The sequence below is a fragment of the Lepisma saccharinum genome, chromosome 8 (genome assembly GCF_977018435.1).
Source record: "Lepisma saccharinum chromosome 8, izLepSacc3.1, whole genome shotgun sequence".
NCBI classification, from domain to species: domain Eukaryota; kingdom Metazoa; phylum Arthropoda; class Insecta; order Zygentoma; family Lepismatidae; genus Lepisma; species Lepisma saccharinum.
This window is the reverse complement of record NC_139236.1, coordinates 84,759,760-84,773,777: the sequence shown is the minus strand read 5'-3', so window position 1 is coordinate 84,773,777 and position 14,018 is coordinate 84,759,760. Positions and strand designations below refer to the sequence as shown.

Here is a 14,018-nt window from a genome sequence, read left to right as displayed (position 1 = left end):
TCAAGATGACAAATTACAAGTTTCCTGAAATGTAGACATGTCATTAATATCTAAATCTTTAAGCCCTCTGTATGTGGAGTATAGCTTGACCAAGAAGATATAAAACCCTATGGGTGAAGTCGTCCGAGTTGCGTATTTACAAACCCTATATATAGTACTGCAGAACCTCCAGCGATATTTGGCTACTGATTGGCTGCCATTCCGGAAGTTGATGAAGCGTTCCTTCAAGTTAACGCTAGATGGTAGGGTTAAAATTATCAGTGTAGATTTCAGATATCCATCCCAACAATATAAGAAACCCATTTACAATAAGGTTCATTTTTTAGCAAAATTATTTATATTAATGTTTTAGAAGACAGAAATCGGAACTCTTCTTGAAGTGAATGATGTTTCTATTTAAATTCACATCAGTGAAAACATTGTAACTACCAATGACTATTGAGCAAATTATGTATAGCATTTTAAACATTATATTTTATTATATAAACGTATATTTCTTAACATAATTTCGACAATCTTTTTACAAACTTTATTACTATATAATCACAAGTCTAATTTTTCCATACTTTTGCTGTAAATGAAGGAACAATGGACACGGAACATAATCACTTCCGGTTCACACAGCCAATAAGAAAGTGTTATATACCTCTGGTTCTGCAGCACTATAGGGTTTGCAAATACGCGCCCGAGTTTTCAACCGTAAGCGAAGAAGGGAGTGTGGGCGATGCAATTAGCTGGTTACCATGCAACCCTGCGCCATGCCCTTGCGTTGCCAAAGTATGCAGCGTTCTTCAACACATCCTCTTTGTATTAACATGAAGGAGAAAATGTACACAGCGAAAGTAGAGAGGTAATATTTAAAGTTGTTTAAGTCTTTTAACAACGAAGCAAGTGAGGGGAATAATAAACGTGGCGGCAAGGGGACCCTCAAGTAAAGAGCAAGCGAGAAGAGAAAAACAAGTGACTGTGCACTTTAAGTTTGACTGGGGTGTTTTTCATCATGGTAGAGCTATATAGCTGCTACTACAAATGTTACTCTTTAACTCGTTTTTAAGTGTGTATGTACGAGGAGCGTCCAAAAAAATAGTACCCGTTAGTAAAAAAAACAAAAAGTTGAAAACTATCAATTTCACTCTGAAAGTACACACCTTGAGCTAGTTTTCTGTATACACACCTATGGCATTGAGACACGTATCGTAAACCGAGAGACAATGTGTATACCCTCATCATACACTTCAGTTCACATGAGCCTGGGTTATTTCTTGCACATTCTAAAGACCATTCGATGCAATTCTGTTTCTTCTTTTCAACAACGGGTGATCCAGTCCGATTCTTATATGAACTCGTACAGACATTGCTAACTTATTTCGGGCCCTGCTTTGTTATTTACGAGCAATGTCATCCATTTCAATGGCAGTCAAAGAATTTAGTACCACTGTGTAATATTTACAGCGAATATCGTACTGCATTTTAGGCAAAAATGTGTATAGATCACACGAATCTACTTCTCACAAGGCTGTACAATGTATGGGTATTTGAAATTCGACGTAAATATTATGACACGAAGTTCTTCCTTCTCTAAACATATTTTCCTAACATTTATCACATTGTCATTTCATCTTTCTCCTATAAAACAAACAATATGAACACGTAATAAATTCTTGTTAGCAGATGAACACGAATTGGCAAAAATCAGTCAAAGCTGTTCATTTTCTTTGCTGTGTATTGCCCTGCCATCTATTGAGAGGAAGATGTATCTCAAGATTTTCCCAAGAGATGTCAGCACCGTTATGCCTGTATTATTTCCTTGGGATTTCAGTAACTTACACATTTCCTATGTCGCTTTTCTACCCTTCTGGGCAAATCGTGGCTATAAATATGGCTGATACTGATATATAAATAAGAGAACAAAGGAAAATCAGTAAACAGTATCTATATTCTGGATCTTAAAAGGTTATTTAGTCATTGTAACTGAACTGATTGAACTTCTTCTTTTACAGATAACACTTGTCTTGTGTGGGGTAAAACATGCAGTGGTAAAGGAAACTGCTGGCTCTACAATGGAATAACTTTACGCTACTTGCTAAATCTCCTATCCGCAGGTAATAATAAAAATAACAATAAACAATAATCAGTGGCGGCGATTGGGTTCCAAAACTGGAGGAGGGGACATTTTACTTTCACCTGTAGATAAGGTGCGGGGGCAAAAGTGGCAAAAAGTTGGAGGGGGCAACTGCCCCCCCCCCTAATCGCCGCCACTGACAATAATTATGATAATGTATTGATTCAGTTAGCAAAAGTACTGCACGCTTTTTATCACTAGCTTCGTGGAAAACTAAGACATTTATTTTTTGGCATCATAAAGTCTTGATCATTGAAATTATTATTAATAAGTTGCTTTCTTCCCGCTTGTCACAGAGGAACGATACCGAAGTAAATAATAAACATAGGCACAGATGAAAAACTTAATATGCTTACCAAGGCAGAAATTTATATTATTATAAAAACAAACTAAACGTAACATTTCAACCTTCTAGCAAGGTCTTCTTCAGACTCTGCACCAAGTACAAGGTACAAAACAGGACGATATATATACACAAAAATTACTCCCCTCCAGACTATTAGAACATTCTAGCAGATGGCTTTCCGTTGTCAACTATACTTTCACCTGACAGGCGTGTGTTTAAATATCGCATTTCTCTCTCTCTTAAGTCGTACATCATCCCTATGTTGTTTCAACATGTCTTTCAGCCTCTTTTTCGTTTCTCCTATGTACACACTCTGACATTCTTTACTTTTCACTTCGAAGTTAATCCCTTCTTCTTCCTCTTCTCTGTTTTCCTTTTTCTTGTTTGCAGTCTTCGCTATTCTTAAAATGCTTCTCCCTCCCTTCCTGTAAGTTTTAATTCCCCACTTTCCTAAGCACTTTGCATATCTTTTCTGTGGTCTTCCCCATACTCCTTATTCCAAAACCTTCTCTCCTCTTTTTCTTTCTCTTCCAATACTCCCCTGCCACTTTACTTCCTTCTTCTGTTTATGTCCAGTCTATCCTCCTTCTCGTAGCCATTCTTTTCCAGCTGTTTTCATAGGCTATTTATTTTGCCTTCTTTTTCTAGGTATAGATAAATATTAACTTACGTGCAAAAGTATTACATACATGGTTGTTTTCCATATGCGAAATCTTGCAACATAAATGTACTTCACTAGACGTGTGTAAAAACAATGATTATCCAGCAAAATAAAACAGAATTTTAGAAGGATATTTGAAAAATTAACAGTAAGGTTGGGGGGGGGAGTAAAATAACCGAATCATTTAGGTATAATATAAATTATGCATGCACTGTGTAGTCCCTCTAACTGACAAAAATTAGCAGCCAGAGGGGGAGATGTAGAAACTAGAAGGGTGAATTCCCCCCTTTCAAATACCACTCTGAATACACTATAGATAGCAACATTAGTAGTGGAGTACTTTAATTCTCATGAAAAAAAGTAAATTTATGATAGGTTGTATTGATAGGGTCACGCCATTTCTTTACTTACCCTGTACAGGCATTCAGATATGCAACAAGCATTTAACCCTGATTTGCAACAATGCTCAGTGTTAATACCCTACATGTTGTTTTTTCAGCTTTCATTCTGATTGGAACTCTATGTGACACTGGTGTTTGGTACTACGTTAAGGACCTGAAAGTATTTGACCTTGAAGAAGAAAAGGAAGACAACAATTCAGGCGAAAAGAAGAAGAAGAAGAAGTCGCTATTTATATTTACGGACTCATGATAAGTGTTGTAGAAGTGAAACGTAAAGAAAGTGAATTTTACGAGCAAGTATTGTGTGACTAAGTATGTATTACATAAGGAGTGTAAGATTAATATATAAGTGTTTATTTCCACTTTGTTGTTTCATATAATTGCATGTAATATGGACAACTTTAGATCAGGCTTGTGAGTAACTGGTTTGCACTTATGGAGCGCTCTGTGAATATAGTTCCTCCCTACTCCCATTCCTGTTAGCTGCACTAACCTTGCTCGCTCTCAGTTGCAAGCGTGCATACGAGAGCGCTCTTCCACAAATAGGTCTAGTTGCCCCTGCCTACTTTAGTGAGACAATTTGATCCGGGGGTTAAAGGAAAGTCCCTTCAGAAATTAGTCCATTGCAAGTTCATGAATGTGATTTCAGGCCGAATTTCACTAATTCTTGTATAATTATGAATTTATTATGTGAACAGTATGCTTACATACGCAGACTTCAGTTAGGATCCAACTTGAGGAATCTGTGATTACAAAGCAACAGCTTTAACCACTAGTCTACACACTGAACTCAAAATGCATCAAATCAAGGATAATGTATTTTTGGTGCATCAATTAACACAGTTAAAACGTAATTTTGGTTTCTTTAGAATAATCATGTTGATGAATTTTTAGCACAGCGCACGTAACTTCATTGATTGAATAGGTTATTTTACGTCGCTTTTCTACCACTTTTGGCTAAACGAGACGATGAGGATGATATGATACTGACAAAAAACACCCATACAAGGCCCGGATTCGAACCCAGAACCCCTGGCGTCGTACCGTGCTGTGCTAACCACTCCGCCATGGAACAGTAACTGAAAAAAGTACTTGATGATGTACAAGGGTTGGATAAAGAGTAATGGCAACACTGCTGTCCCGTGAAAGGGGTGAGTCACAGCGCCACAAGCGTTTCGTGGCTGATAAAGGAATGTCAGACGAGAAAGTATAGTGAGTGGGAGCGATTGTATGTTATTCAGTCAAAAACAGCAGTGCTCTGAAGCAGAGGACGAGAGTGCAAGCACCCTAACAATATGTTTAGGCAAGAAGAACAACGTCTCTTAGGCAGACGGTCAACGCAGCCTACTACTGCACCTTCTTGCAACACCACCTTCATCTCGCATTAAGAAGGAAGCGACGGCACGGTGTCCCATCATCCTGCTTGACAATGCAAGGTGTCACACTGCGAACAATGTGACGGCGCTCCTGCATAACTGGTAGTGGGAGGTACTGGAACATCCGCCGTATTCACCGGTATGAGACCGTGTGATTACGACCTTTTTGCCAAAATGAAGGAACCACTGGGCGGGAAGCACTACGACACGCGCGAAGCCATCATACGTGCTATAGGGCGGTCACTGCGGGACATCGACAGAGATGGACGCGCTGACGGTGTACGACGCCTTCCATACGTGTGACAGAAGGTCGTAGAGATGAGGGGCGATTACTTTGAAGGAATGTAACACGTGATCCTCTGCCAATACAGTCAAGTACCAATTATACCAGTGTTGCCATTAATTTTTATCCAACCCTTGTATTTCTCACGGTGCAGATTTGTTTTCATGTATCATTAGCAGTTTATGCATTTCAATGTGTCACTGGAGTCAAAGTAATTATTAATTTCGGTATCAATTGACACATTTAGGATTCTGCGCATGTAGAAGAAATTTTAGAAATTCAAATAGTGTAGGTACTGCTTAATAATAGTTTCAATACACTTTTCACCAACAGATAATATCTGACAAAAAACATTCTCAAAATCACACAAAGTAACTTCTAAGAAATGACTAGGGCTATTTCAAGCTTTGGAAGAGCAAGGATGATATCTTGAAAACTCTTCATTTTTCCTTTTTTGAGCGATTAAATGCCGAAAAGAACAATCTGTTTACGTAACAGTTACTTATCAATCTTGCTTCTACTCGCAAAATCTATAAAGTCAAATTGTTCTAGGAACATCGCCAGCTGACCGAGCCAAGTTAAGGTAGTGAGCCTACAAACAGCGTAGAGTGTTAACAAGATGTTTCGAGAATTACGACTCGCTCCCAAGCTGCTAATGCATAATAGCCAGACGAAAATAATCTCACTAAGAAAGAATGAAACTTTAGATAAAAAGTAATATCTTGATCAGATAACAGTTGTTCTTCACGAATCTGTCATTTCGTGCAGAAATGGCTCTCTTGTGATCGGACACATTTGACAGGAAGAATTTGTTACATTTCTATTTTGAAAGTGTTCGCTGGATTGAATTAATATTTCCAAGGTAAGAAAATAGCATTCTTATTCATAGCACTTCGTTCATAAATTGAGTTATCTTACACACCAATTAGGTCCAAAAAATACCTTTTCTTGTATTTCAACTTGTATTTTTGTTATTTAGCGTCACTTTTCTTCCACTTTTGGCTAATGGAGACGATGAGGCTGAGTAGTGATTGGATGAAAGTGATGAATGTGCATTAACAACACAAGACCACTGCACAGGGCGCGACTTGAACTCGCGAATTTGATGTTTCTCATGAGTACACGAGCACATACACACATACAAACTTCATTTGAATCCACGTTATGCACGAATGAGGACTGAATGTACAGTTTAAAGAGGGACCCGGAGATCTACGCCGCCATCGGGAATCAAACCCGGAACTGCTGGTTTCCAAGGCGACAGATTTAACAACTGCGCCCTCTGGGTGGCCCTCCACAAACACATAAGAACCAAACCAATCGGCTGAGTGGTTAGCGTAGTGCGTTACGTGCTTCCAAGCCTGCGGTCCCAGATTCGAACCTTGGAAGGCGTTCATTGTGTTCATCTATATCATATGTTCATCATCATTGCGATTGGCAAGGAGGTATAAAAGCGACTTAAAATAACAGAAACAAAAGGGAAGAAGACCATACTTTGTGCTCATGCTGTTTGTAACCTACAAAACCACCCAAATAAATAGAAAGAAAAGGACCGTGGTAGTGCATTTCATACAAAGTAAATATGGCGGTAACATTAAATTCTCATAGTTATTATGTCTCTCGCGTATATACAAAGGCTGTCGCAGAGAAGGTGAGACTAATTCTTGTATAGGAAAACAGCGACCTCCATTGGCTAGCAAATGTACTAGGGTGAAAATTTGGTTCATTAGCTGCCGATTGAGACCAAAATGAGCGCAGTAGGTCAAAAAGTCGTGACTGCGTAGCAGTTAAAAGACAAGCATGTACATGGACCCCTCCAAGAATCATTAAAATGAAACAAAAAATTACAAACCACAAATTTTTTATTCAGAATCAGCCATATCGAGTAGACGTACATCTTTTTCAAAATAGGCACCATTGACAGCTGAGCAAGCGTCCATACGCTCCTGCCACTTTGTGAATGTCTTTGAAATTTTGTCGTCAGGTAGCGAACTGAAGAAAACTTGCACTGCGGTGATCACTTCTTTGTTCGTCATGAAGTGACGACCACGTAAAGCGGCCTTTAAAAGTGGAAATAGCCAAAAGTCTCAGGGTGCAAGGTCCGGGATGTATGCTGGATGCGGGAAAATTTCTATTTTTCTCTTTGTCGCGTAATCCTGAAAAGCCTGCGCGGTATGCGGGCGTGCGTTATCGTGGTGCAATCTGAAGGAGTTCTTCAAATGCGGCCTCTTTTTTGCTACGTGCTGGCGCAGTGTCTCAATGACTCCTTGGTAATACTGTGGCTCTACTCAGTCTGTCTTGATCGGCATATGCCTCTTGAAACATTGCATATGTTTACGCAGCACTTTTCCCTAAACGCCAACAAAATTTTATGCCATGTCGCTGTTCATCTTGAATACTCATCGCGAAAAAGCAATGTTATACACAAAAACCTGGAGGGGTAAACGAAACACGTTCCACGTAAATCAACACAGCTGCTCACTAACGTGGTTTCGCAACATGTAATAACTTGCTACGGAAACAGAATGGGTCATCCTACACGACGCGACTAGTGCCGAAACCATAGGCAGTGTTGCCAAGCCAGGAAAAAATCTGTCTCACCTTCTCTGCGACAGCCTTTGTATTAATAATAATCTACACATACTGCAACTCATATTTAAATTCTCGTGGGTAAAAATTAATCTCCTCTCTGCCTGAGAGTTTCATTGGAACGAAAGGAATGAATAGAGACGATACAATCAGGCTTAGGAACACAAAATACTTCAAACCTTTTCTAAACTCTTCTCCTGCGTGAAGTCAAATATCGTTACAAATTTTCATTAACGTATTAACTTAAAGCTGAGTTGCCTCTCGATGTTTCAAAACTTAATTATCACACCATAATTTGTTAATTCAGTTCGTATAATCTTCAAGCTTTCCTGAAGTTCAAACATTTAAATTGAATTTACTCAGGGCCGGACTAACCTATGGGCAACTGGGGCAATTGCCCCGGGGCCCCCACCAAAAGGAAGCTGTGAAGGCCTCCACCAAAAGATCTTTTAACCAGCTGGCTATTCTTGTGAAAAATTACATAAGAAGTTGTATTTTAAAAATAAAAAAAACTTCAATAGTATTGTCGTATGTCTACACTCTTCTGGATCCAATTGTAGCACAGCTCTCAGTCCATCTGTTTGTAGATATCTGAAGCTCAGTATACTTTATAGCCTACCATGGATTGATTTGGCTGTGGTGTGGGAATAAGACACACTCATTCAAACAATCCTTTCTTAAAAATGAAATTAGTGAAAAACAGGCTTCGTGCTGCCATGGGACAGGATCGCTTATCCAATCTTTGTTTATTAAGCTTTGAACATGAACTTCTTCGTGAACTGACTTCGATGATATGAATTTTCGGCGAAAAAGGTAAGAAAAGTGTGTCTATTGTAAGTGTTAACCCTTTGGGAATTTTCTTGAAGAAAGTGTAGTTACTACAATTCCACAATGAACCTGTCGGTAGTTGTCCAGTAGATGGACCGTCCATATGTAGTGACATATTTACTCTTAATTGTAAATTATATAATTTATAATAAATTATGTACGTAAGTACAGTCTACTGTTCAGTTCTCTGTTTCCGTCTGAACCCCCTTAGTATTTACCATATATTGTAGTTACGGTATTCACTCTTCATAATATACTGTAGACATTTAAACGTAGAATTTTACTGCTGCTATAGCGCATATCTGCGATATGTTCAATTGTGAATGACTACTGACTCTAAAATCAGGTCTACCCTTTCAACTACTGAAAATTGTTGGTTAACATATTGAGCTAATAAAGCTCCTAGTAAAAAAATAATAAAGAAATGGGGGCCCCCACAAAACATTTTGCCCAGGGGACTCCACAAACCTTGATACGACTCTGAATTGAATTATCCCGCCATCTATGAGTATAAATGTAATCCTATCGTTGTCCGGCGAGAACTATTTAGAGAAAATACTAGTTATAATTCGAGGATTGTAGTGTTTTGAGAAAAGATTTGCATTCGAGTTGTACGATTATCATTTTCCTCCTTCAAATGAAACGCCAACACTGCACATCCTCGCTGAGCGTAAGAAATAAGTACGTATATTACAATGACATAGTGTTGTGTGTGCATTTAATACTCATGCTGTTCAGCGATCCTAGACTAGAGCCTGTTCCGGAGAAGCATGTGCAGTGTCGTGCGCGGAGAGCTATGCGCATAAAAGTCTAAAAGTCTTGAGCGGGAAGAATTTGCTGTGAAATGTCAAGTGAAAGACTGCGCGTTAAGATCCGACCAGCGATTTAATGTAATAAGGTAAAGTGTTGAATACGTATGCTCAGAATATAGGAAGCTCATCAGTTTATTGTAGTGCCATTATCGATTTATGTTTTAAAAACAGGTCTTAAAACTAGAAATCATTGACATTAAATAAGAAAATAACAGAACACGGCCAATTTTCAACACGGTCGAAACACGATACATGCAAGTAGGGGTACGGGGACTTCTTGAGCACACTGAATTTTTTTCAGAGATGAGGGATTTTCTCTCCCCGAAAGAGACGAATTGTACGAGGGTTGCTCAGAATGTAATTGATTGATTTAGTTTATTTTACTTCGCGTTTTGTGCCTCTATGCTAATTTGCGAAGATGGGGATGAGCGATGAAATGATGAAATTGATCAATGGACATTCACATTCGAACCCGGGACCCTTGGCGTGCTAACCACTTGGCCACAGGGTCCAGCGCTCATAATGTAATGCCCACATTTTTTTCTCATTCCGGAATGAACAGAGCAGTGTGCAAATGGAAGTGTATAAATGTTAATTTAAATGCCCTTATATGTGTAAGTACATGGTCGTCTGACAGATGGAGCAGCGGTAGTGGTCCGTGAAAATTGCCTCTGTTGGAGGCACACATTACAAACAACGAGTGTAATTGAATTGTTAGTGGCGGAGAAAGAAAGTGTGGGAAACATTCACAAACGGTTGTGTGCTGTGTATGGAAGTTCTGTGGTCGATAGGAACACCCATGGACGCTGGGTGCAGAGAGTTAAGGCTTCATGGAGCTGCATGATCGGCCACGGAGACATGAGTTGGTACAGGGAAGGAATCCATGCCCTTGTTTCGCGCTGCCGTAAGGCCGTAGATGTAGATGGAGATTATGTAGAAAAATAACATGCGTAAAGAAAACATTCAGTTATACTGCGAGTGATTTTCATACATTTTGAATTAACAGTTTCCAAGACAAAAAATGTGGGCCATTACTTTCTGAGCAACCCTCGTAGATTTTGTTAAAAAAAAGCACAGAGAGGCAGTTTCTCTTTCCTTCAGTTCTATCCGAGAATCGAACTCGCATGGTTAGACAGGCGCCTAACCACGTGACCACCACGTTTCAATGACTCAATGAAAGCGTTCGTAGAGTTTACCACATCATCCGTTGTGTTTCGAAGTTCATTGTACCGAATTATCAGCGGCAAATAAATAAACGTCACGAAACCTACTTACGAGTTCCGATCAAACCAATTTTCTTGCAAGATTTTGTTTATACTAACCACGTGATCCATCAAAAAGCTGATACTTTGGCATCTGTGACGCTGTTACGTGACGAAAGGTCGTCGGGTTTGAGTTGGTTCTGTCGGTGGCACTCAGCTGAGAGACCGTTTAACTTATTAGCCAAGGAGTTCGAACTGCTGCAATTGAAGGGTGCGTCGTTGCAGTTGGCTGCGTTTCTTGCGCGACACATGAAGCCACGTGCGGCCACACGTGATCCGCTTCCAGTACGAAGGTGAGTGAGTCTTGTGTTTTCTCTTCTATTTTGTTTTAGTTGTTCCTGCGGCAAATCTGTGCGCGGATGCCGCGACTTTACCTCTCGGCGCTAAATGATGATGAAATGATGACGGAGAGAGATGATGCAAGGGAGGGAGAGGAACAGTGAGACGAAAACGCGGGAGAGGGGAAAGGCAGATCGATAAAAAGAGTATGGGAAAACACAGAGAGGATACAAGTGAGTCGGAAACAGCAGATTGGGAAAAGGCTAATAGAGGATGTAAGCAACTATGTGTATGTGTGGTAGAGTAGGCGTAACTTTAGGGGCAATGGGGGCACTCGCTCCCTCCCTCCAATTTTGCAGGTATACTAACATTCAATTTAAGAGTATTTTTCTTGAAGTTCTGGGATCTGAGGTTCATATCCTCCGCAGAGTTACGGCCAGATTACGCTGTGTGGTAGGATATATAAGTCTCGTATCTAAATTCGAGCTCAGATCGAGACAACGTTTCACAAATCGATACGAGAACGAGATCAGAACCTTCGAAACTTGTCGAGACGAGATAGAACAATGTAAAAATCCGAGATCAGATCGAGACTCGGTCTCGTTCATGAAGACTTTGGTAACTGTAATTTATGACATTAAAAGTCATTGTTTCTTTACTATTACGACTTATTCCAGGCCAGTCCCGATTAGCCTTTCTGTGCATAAAGTGAGAATTGCAAACCCATACCAAGTGGATATCCGACTAATAAAATACAAATAGCTCACATATGTTTATCGTAATGGGGTAGCTGATTCATTACTAGTGGCAACTGTGAACCTGTGAAGCGTCGTTGCATACATTCAGGATAAAATGCCGCTTTTCGAGGCTTCGTTCTGCCGAAACGAGGCGTCAAACAGGAAATATTGTTAAGGAAATGTATTTACCTTGACGACCTCCACACGCTGTTAAAATTTGCGCAGTTACACGTTGTGGATGTTGGTTAGTACTCGAGAATAGTGATGAGTGTTTTAAGTTTTGTCTCGTCTCAATACCATCTCTAAAGGAGATAGAGAGAGGAGAGGGAGAAAGAGATTGACACAAATAGCTGGAATAAAGGAAGTGATCACGGGACGGGTGTGAAACATTTGGGTGGGAAACATCTTCAAAGGAAAATGTATTTTGATATTCATAGTGCTATTGCATGATAGAAACAATGATTTACTACCATCCAATAATGGAAAGTGAAAATGTTTTAGTAAACTTAAATTATACAAATTGGAATGCTGAATTGAAAAGTGTTAAATTCTAGGTTAAGACCTGCGAAACCAGAGACCATGCATTCGAATCCAGCGCCCTTAGGGTGGTGGCCCTTCACAGACACAAAAGAACCATACTAACCGGTATCGGTGGCTGAGTGGTCAGAGTTAGGTGCTACGAAGCCTGTGGTTCCAGATTCGAACCATGGAAGACATGGGCGATCATTGTTTGTCCATTCATGCATTTTATCGGATCTCCCATCTTCGCGATTTACAAAGAGGTTTTGTCAAGGAATTTGCCTATTACAATTTGACATGGTGGACCATGCTCCTGCCCCCTCTGCATCAACCTTGGCGCCGCCTCTGGAAGTCAATGAAGGTAAATCCACTTTATGCTCAGATAGACTGGTAGGGACCGAGCTTGCAGTTCAAAACGATATCCGAACCACTGTGCATCCAGCCGAAATCGAACTCGGGCGACGTTACCACTACGCTATCGTGAAGGCCAGAATGGTTGGTCCTGTAGAAATAAATTAACCAGATTTCTTAAGTGATGAATGTATCTAATAAGGCGGTGCAACATGCCACACTTCCAATGTCAGCATGAGAGAAACTGAAAGTTTAAACTCAATTGTCAATATATCAGTATCGGCCAATTCAAGTGGTATCGGTATCGGAAAGTATCGGTTGGAATACATCTACCGATACCAGCCGATACTTTTCCGGCACTTTGGTCTTTCGCGGAGTCTAAATATCCTGGAAATTGTGCAAAATCAAACTTTCTTTTTATTATGCACCAATTCTACACAAGAAAACTATATTTTGTGATCACATAACATCTATTTTTAATATTATGATGTAAGGGAAGGAAGGGTAAAGTGGCCAGTGCGGGCAAAGTGGCCATGTGAGTTTTCTTCGCTGTATAGTGCTTCCGCCACGCGGGAGCCGGGCGAAACAGTGGCCACGGATGCTGTCAGTGTTGTCTGCGACTTTGAAGCGGGAGGCTGCACTTTTGTAGATGTGAACTCATTTTATTGTTTTTTTTCGCAAGTCTGTTTAGCTAGGTGGTACAAATTGTTGATTATAGCTAAATAATAGTAAATGTTATAATTATATGCTCTTGTGCTGTTTGATCAGCGTGAAATAACCTTTTAAATTATGTGTGTTTGAAAACGCTAAGTCTTGTAGGTTAGACGTTAGACCACAGTTTTTGTAATGGCGTCATTCCGGGCAAAGTGGCCACGAAACAGACAGACTCGATAGGCAATGAAGGATGGATTAGATGTTTAAAATGTAAGAAGTAGGCACATGAAGAGTGCGCCAGTTGTGACGAAGAAGATGATGAGTTTAGGCCTACGCCTAATCCTTTATTGATAGACTATTGATTACGAATTACTATTTATCTTGCAAAGATTTCATACTTAAGATAATACTTAAAAAGCATAATACTTATTCTTAATGTGTATTACTTCAGCTTGTGTTGATTAAATACACACTCTGAATCAATGTGATTTGTTCATTTACCTATGAAGGTAAAATGGGAAGGGGCTGGCCACTTTACCCAACCTAGGCGGGCAAAGTGGCCACTTCGTACATTTCTAAACAACAAGAATTAAAAATAATAAAATAGAAATTGGAAGTAAAATTATTATACTTACTATTGGTCTGTTTCTATAACTTTGCTGATTAAATAGGTATGATAAGAATTCATCAAACCTTAGAGTGGCCACTTTACCATTCCTTCCCCTAATTCTTGAATATTCTATAGAAAATTTCTTGGTAAATTGATGCATATAATTGGAGAAGATAATGCACACATCA

General features: G+C 39.6%; 2 protein-coding genes across 4 annotated transcripts in view; both read left to right on the top strand.

Annotated features, from left to right (window-relative positions):
- The window catches only part of LOC145991607 (solute carrier organic anion transporter family member 74D-like), a 31,925-nt gene extending 28,033 nt beyond the window's left edge, over nucleotides 1-3,892 (top strand). For both annotated transcript variants that reach the window (XM_083127669.1, XM_083127668.1), the window contains 2 exons: nucleotides 2,001-2,102; nucleotides 3,629-3,892. In XM_083127669.1, coding sequence (XP_082983795.1) covers nucleotides 2,001-2,102; nucleotides 3,629-3,780 — 254 coding nt within the window. In that variant the 3' untranslated portion in view covers nucleotides 3,781-3,892. The remainder of the gene's footprint in view (nucleotides 1-2,000; nucleotides 2,103-3,628) is intronic.
- Nucleotides 3,893-5,356: 1,464 nt separating this feature from the next.
- LOC145991234 (solute carrier organic anion transporter family member 74D-like) overlaps nucleotides 5,357-14,018 on the top strand; it is a 56,282-nt gene continuing 47,620 nt past the window's right edge. Inside the window, exon 1 of one of the 2 annotated variants that reach the window (XM_083127194.1) lies at nucleotides 5,357-6,051. The gene's annotated coding sequence lies outside the window, so the exon portion shown is untranslated. Of the gene's footprint in view, nucleotides 6,052-10,884; nucleotides 10,974-14,018 lie in introns of those variants that run through there. The other variant, XM_083127196.1, reaches the window with a different exon arrangement.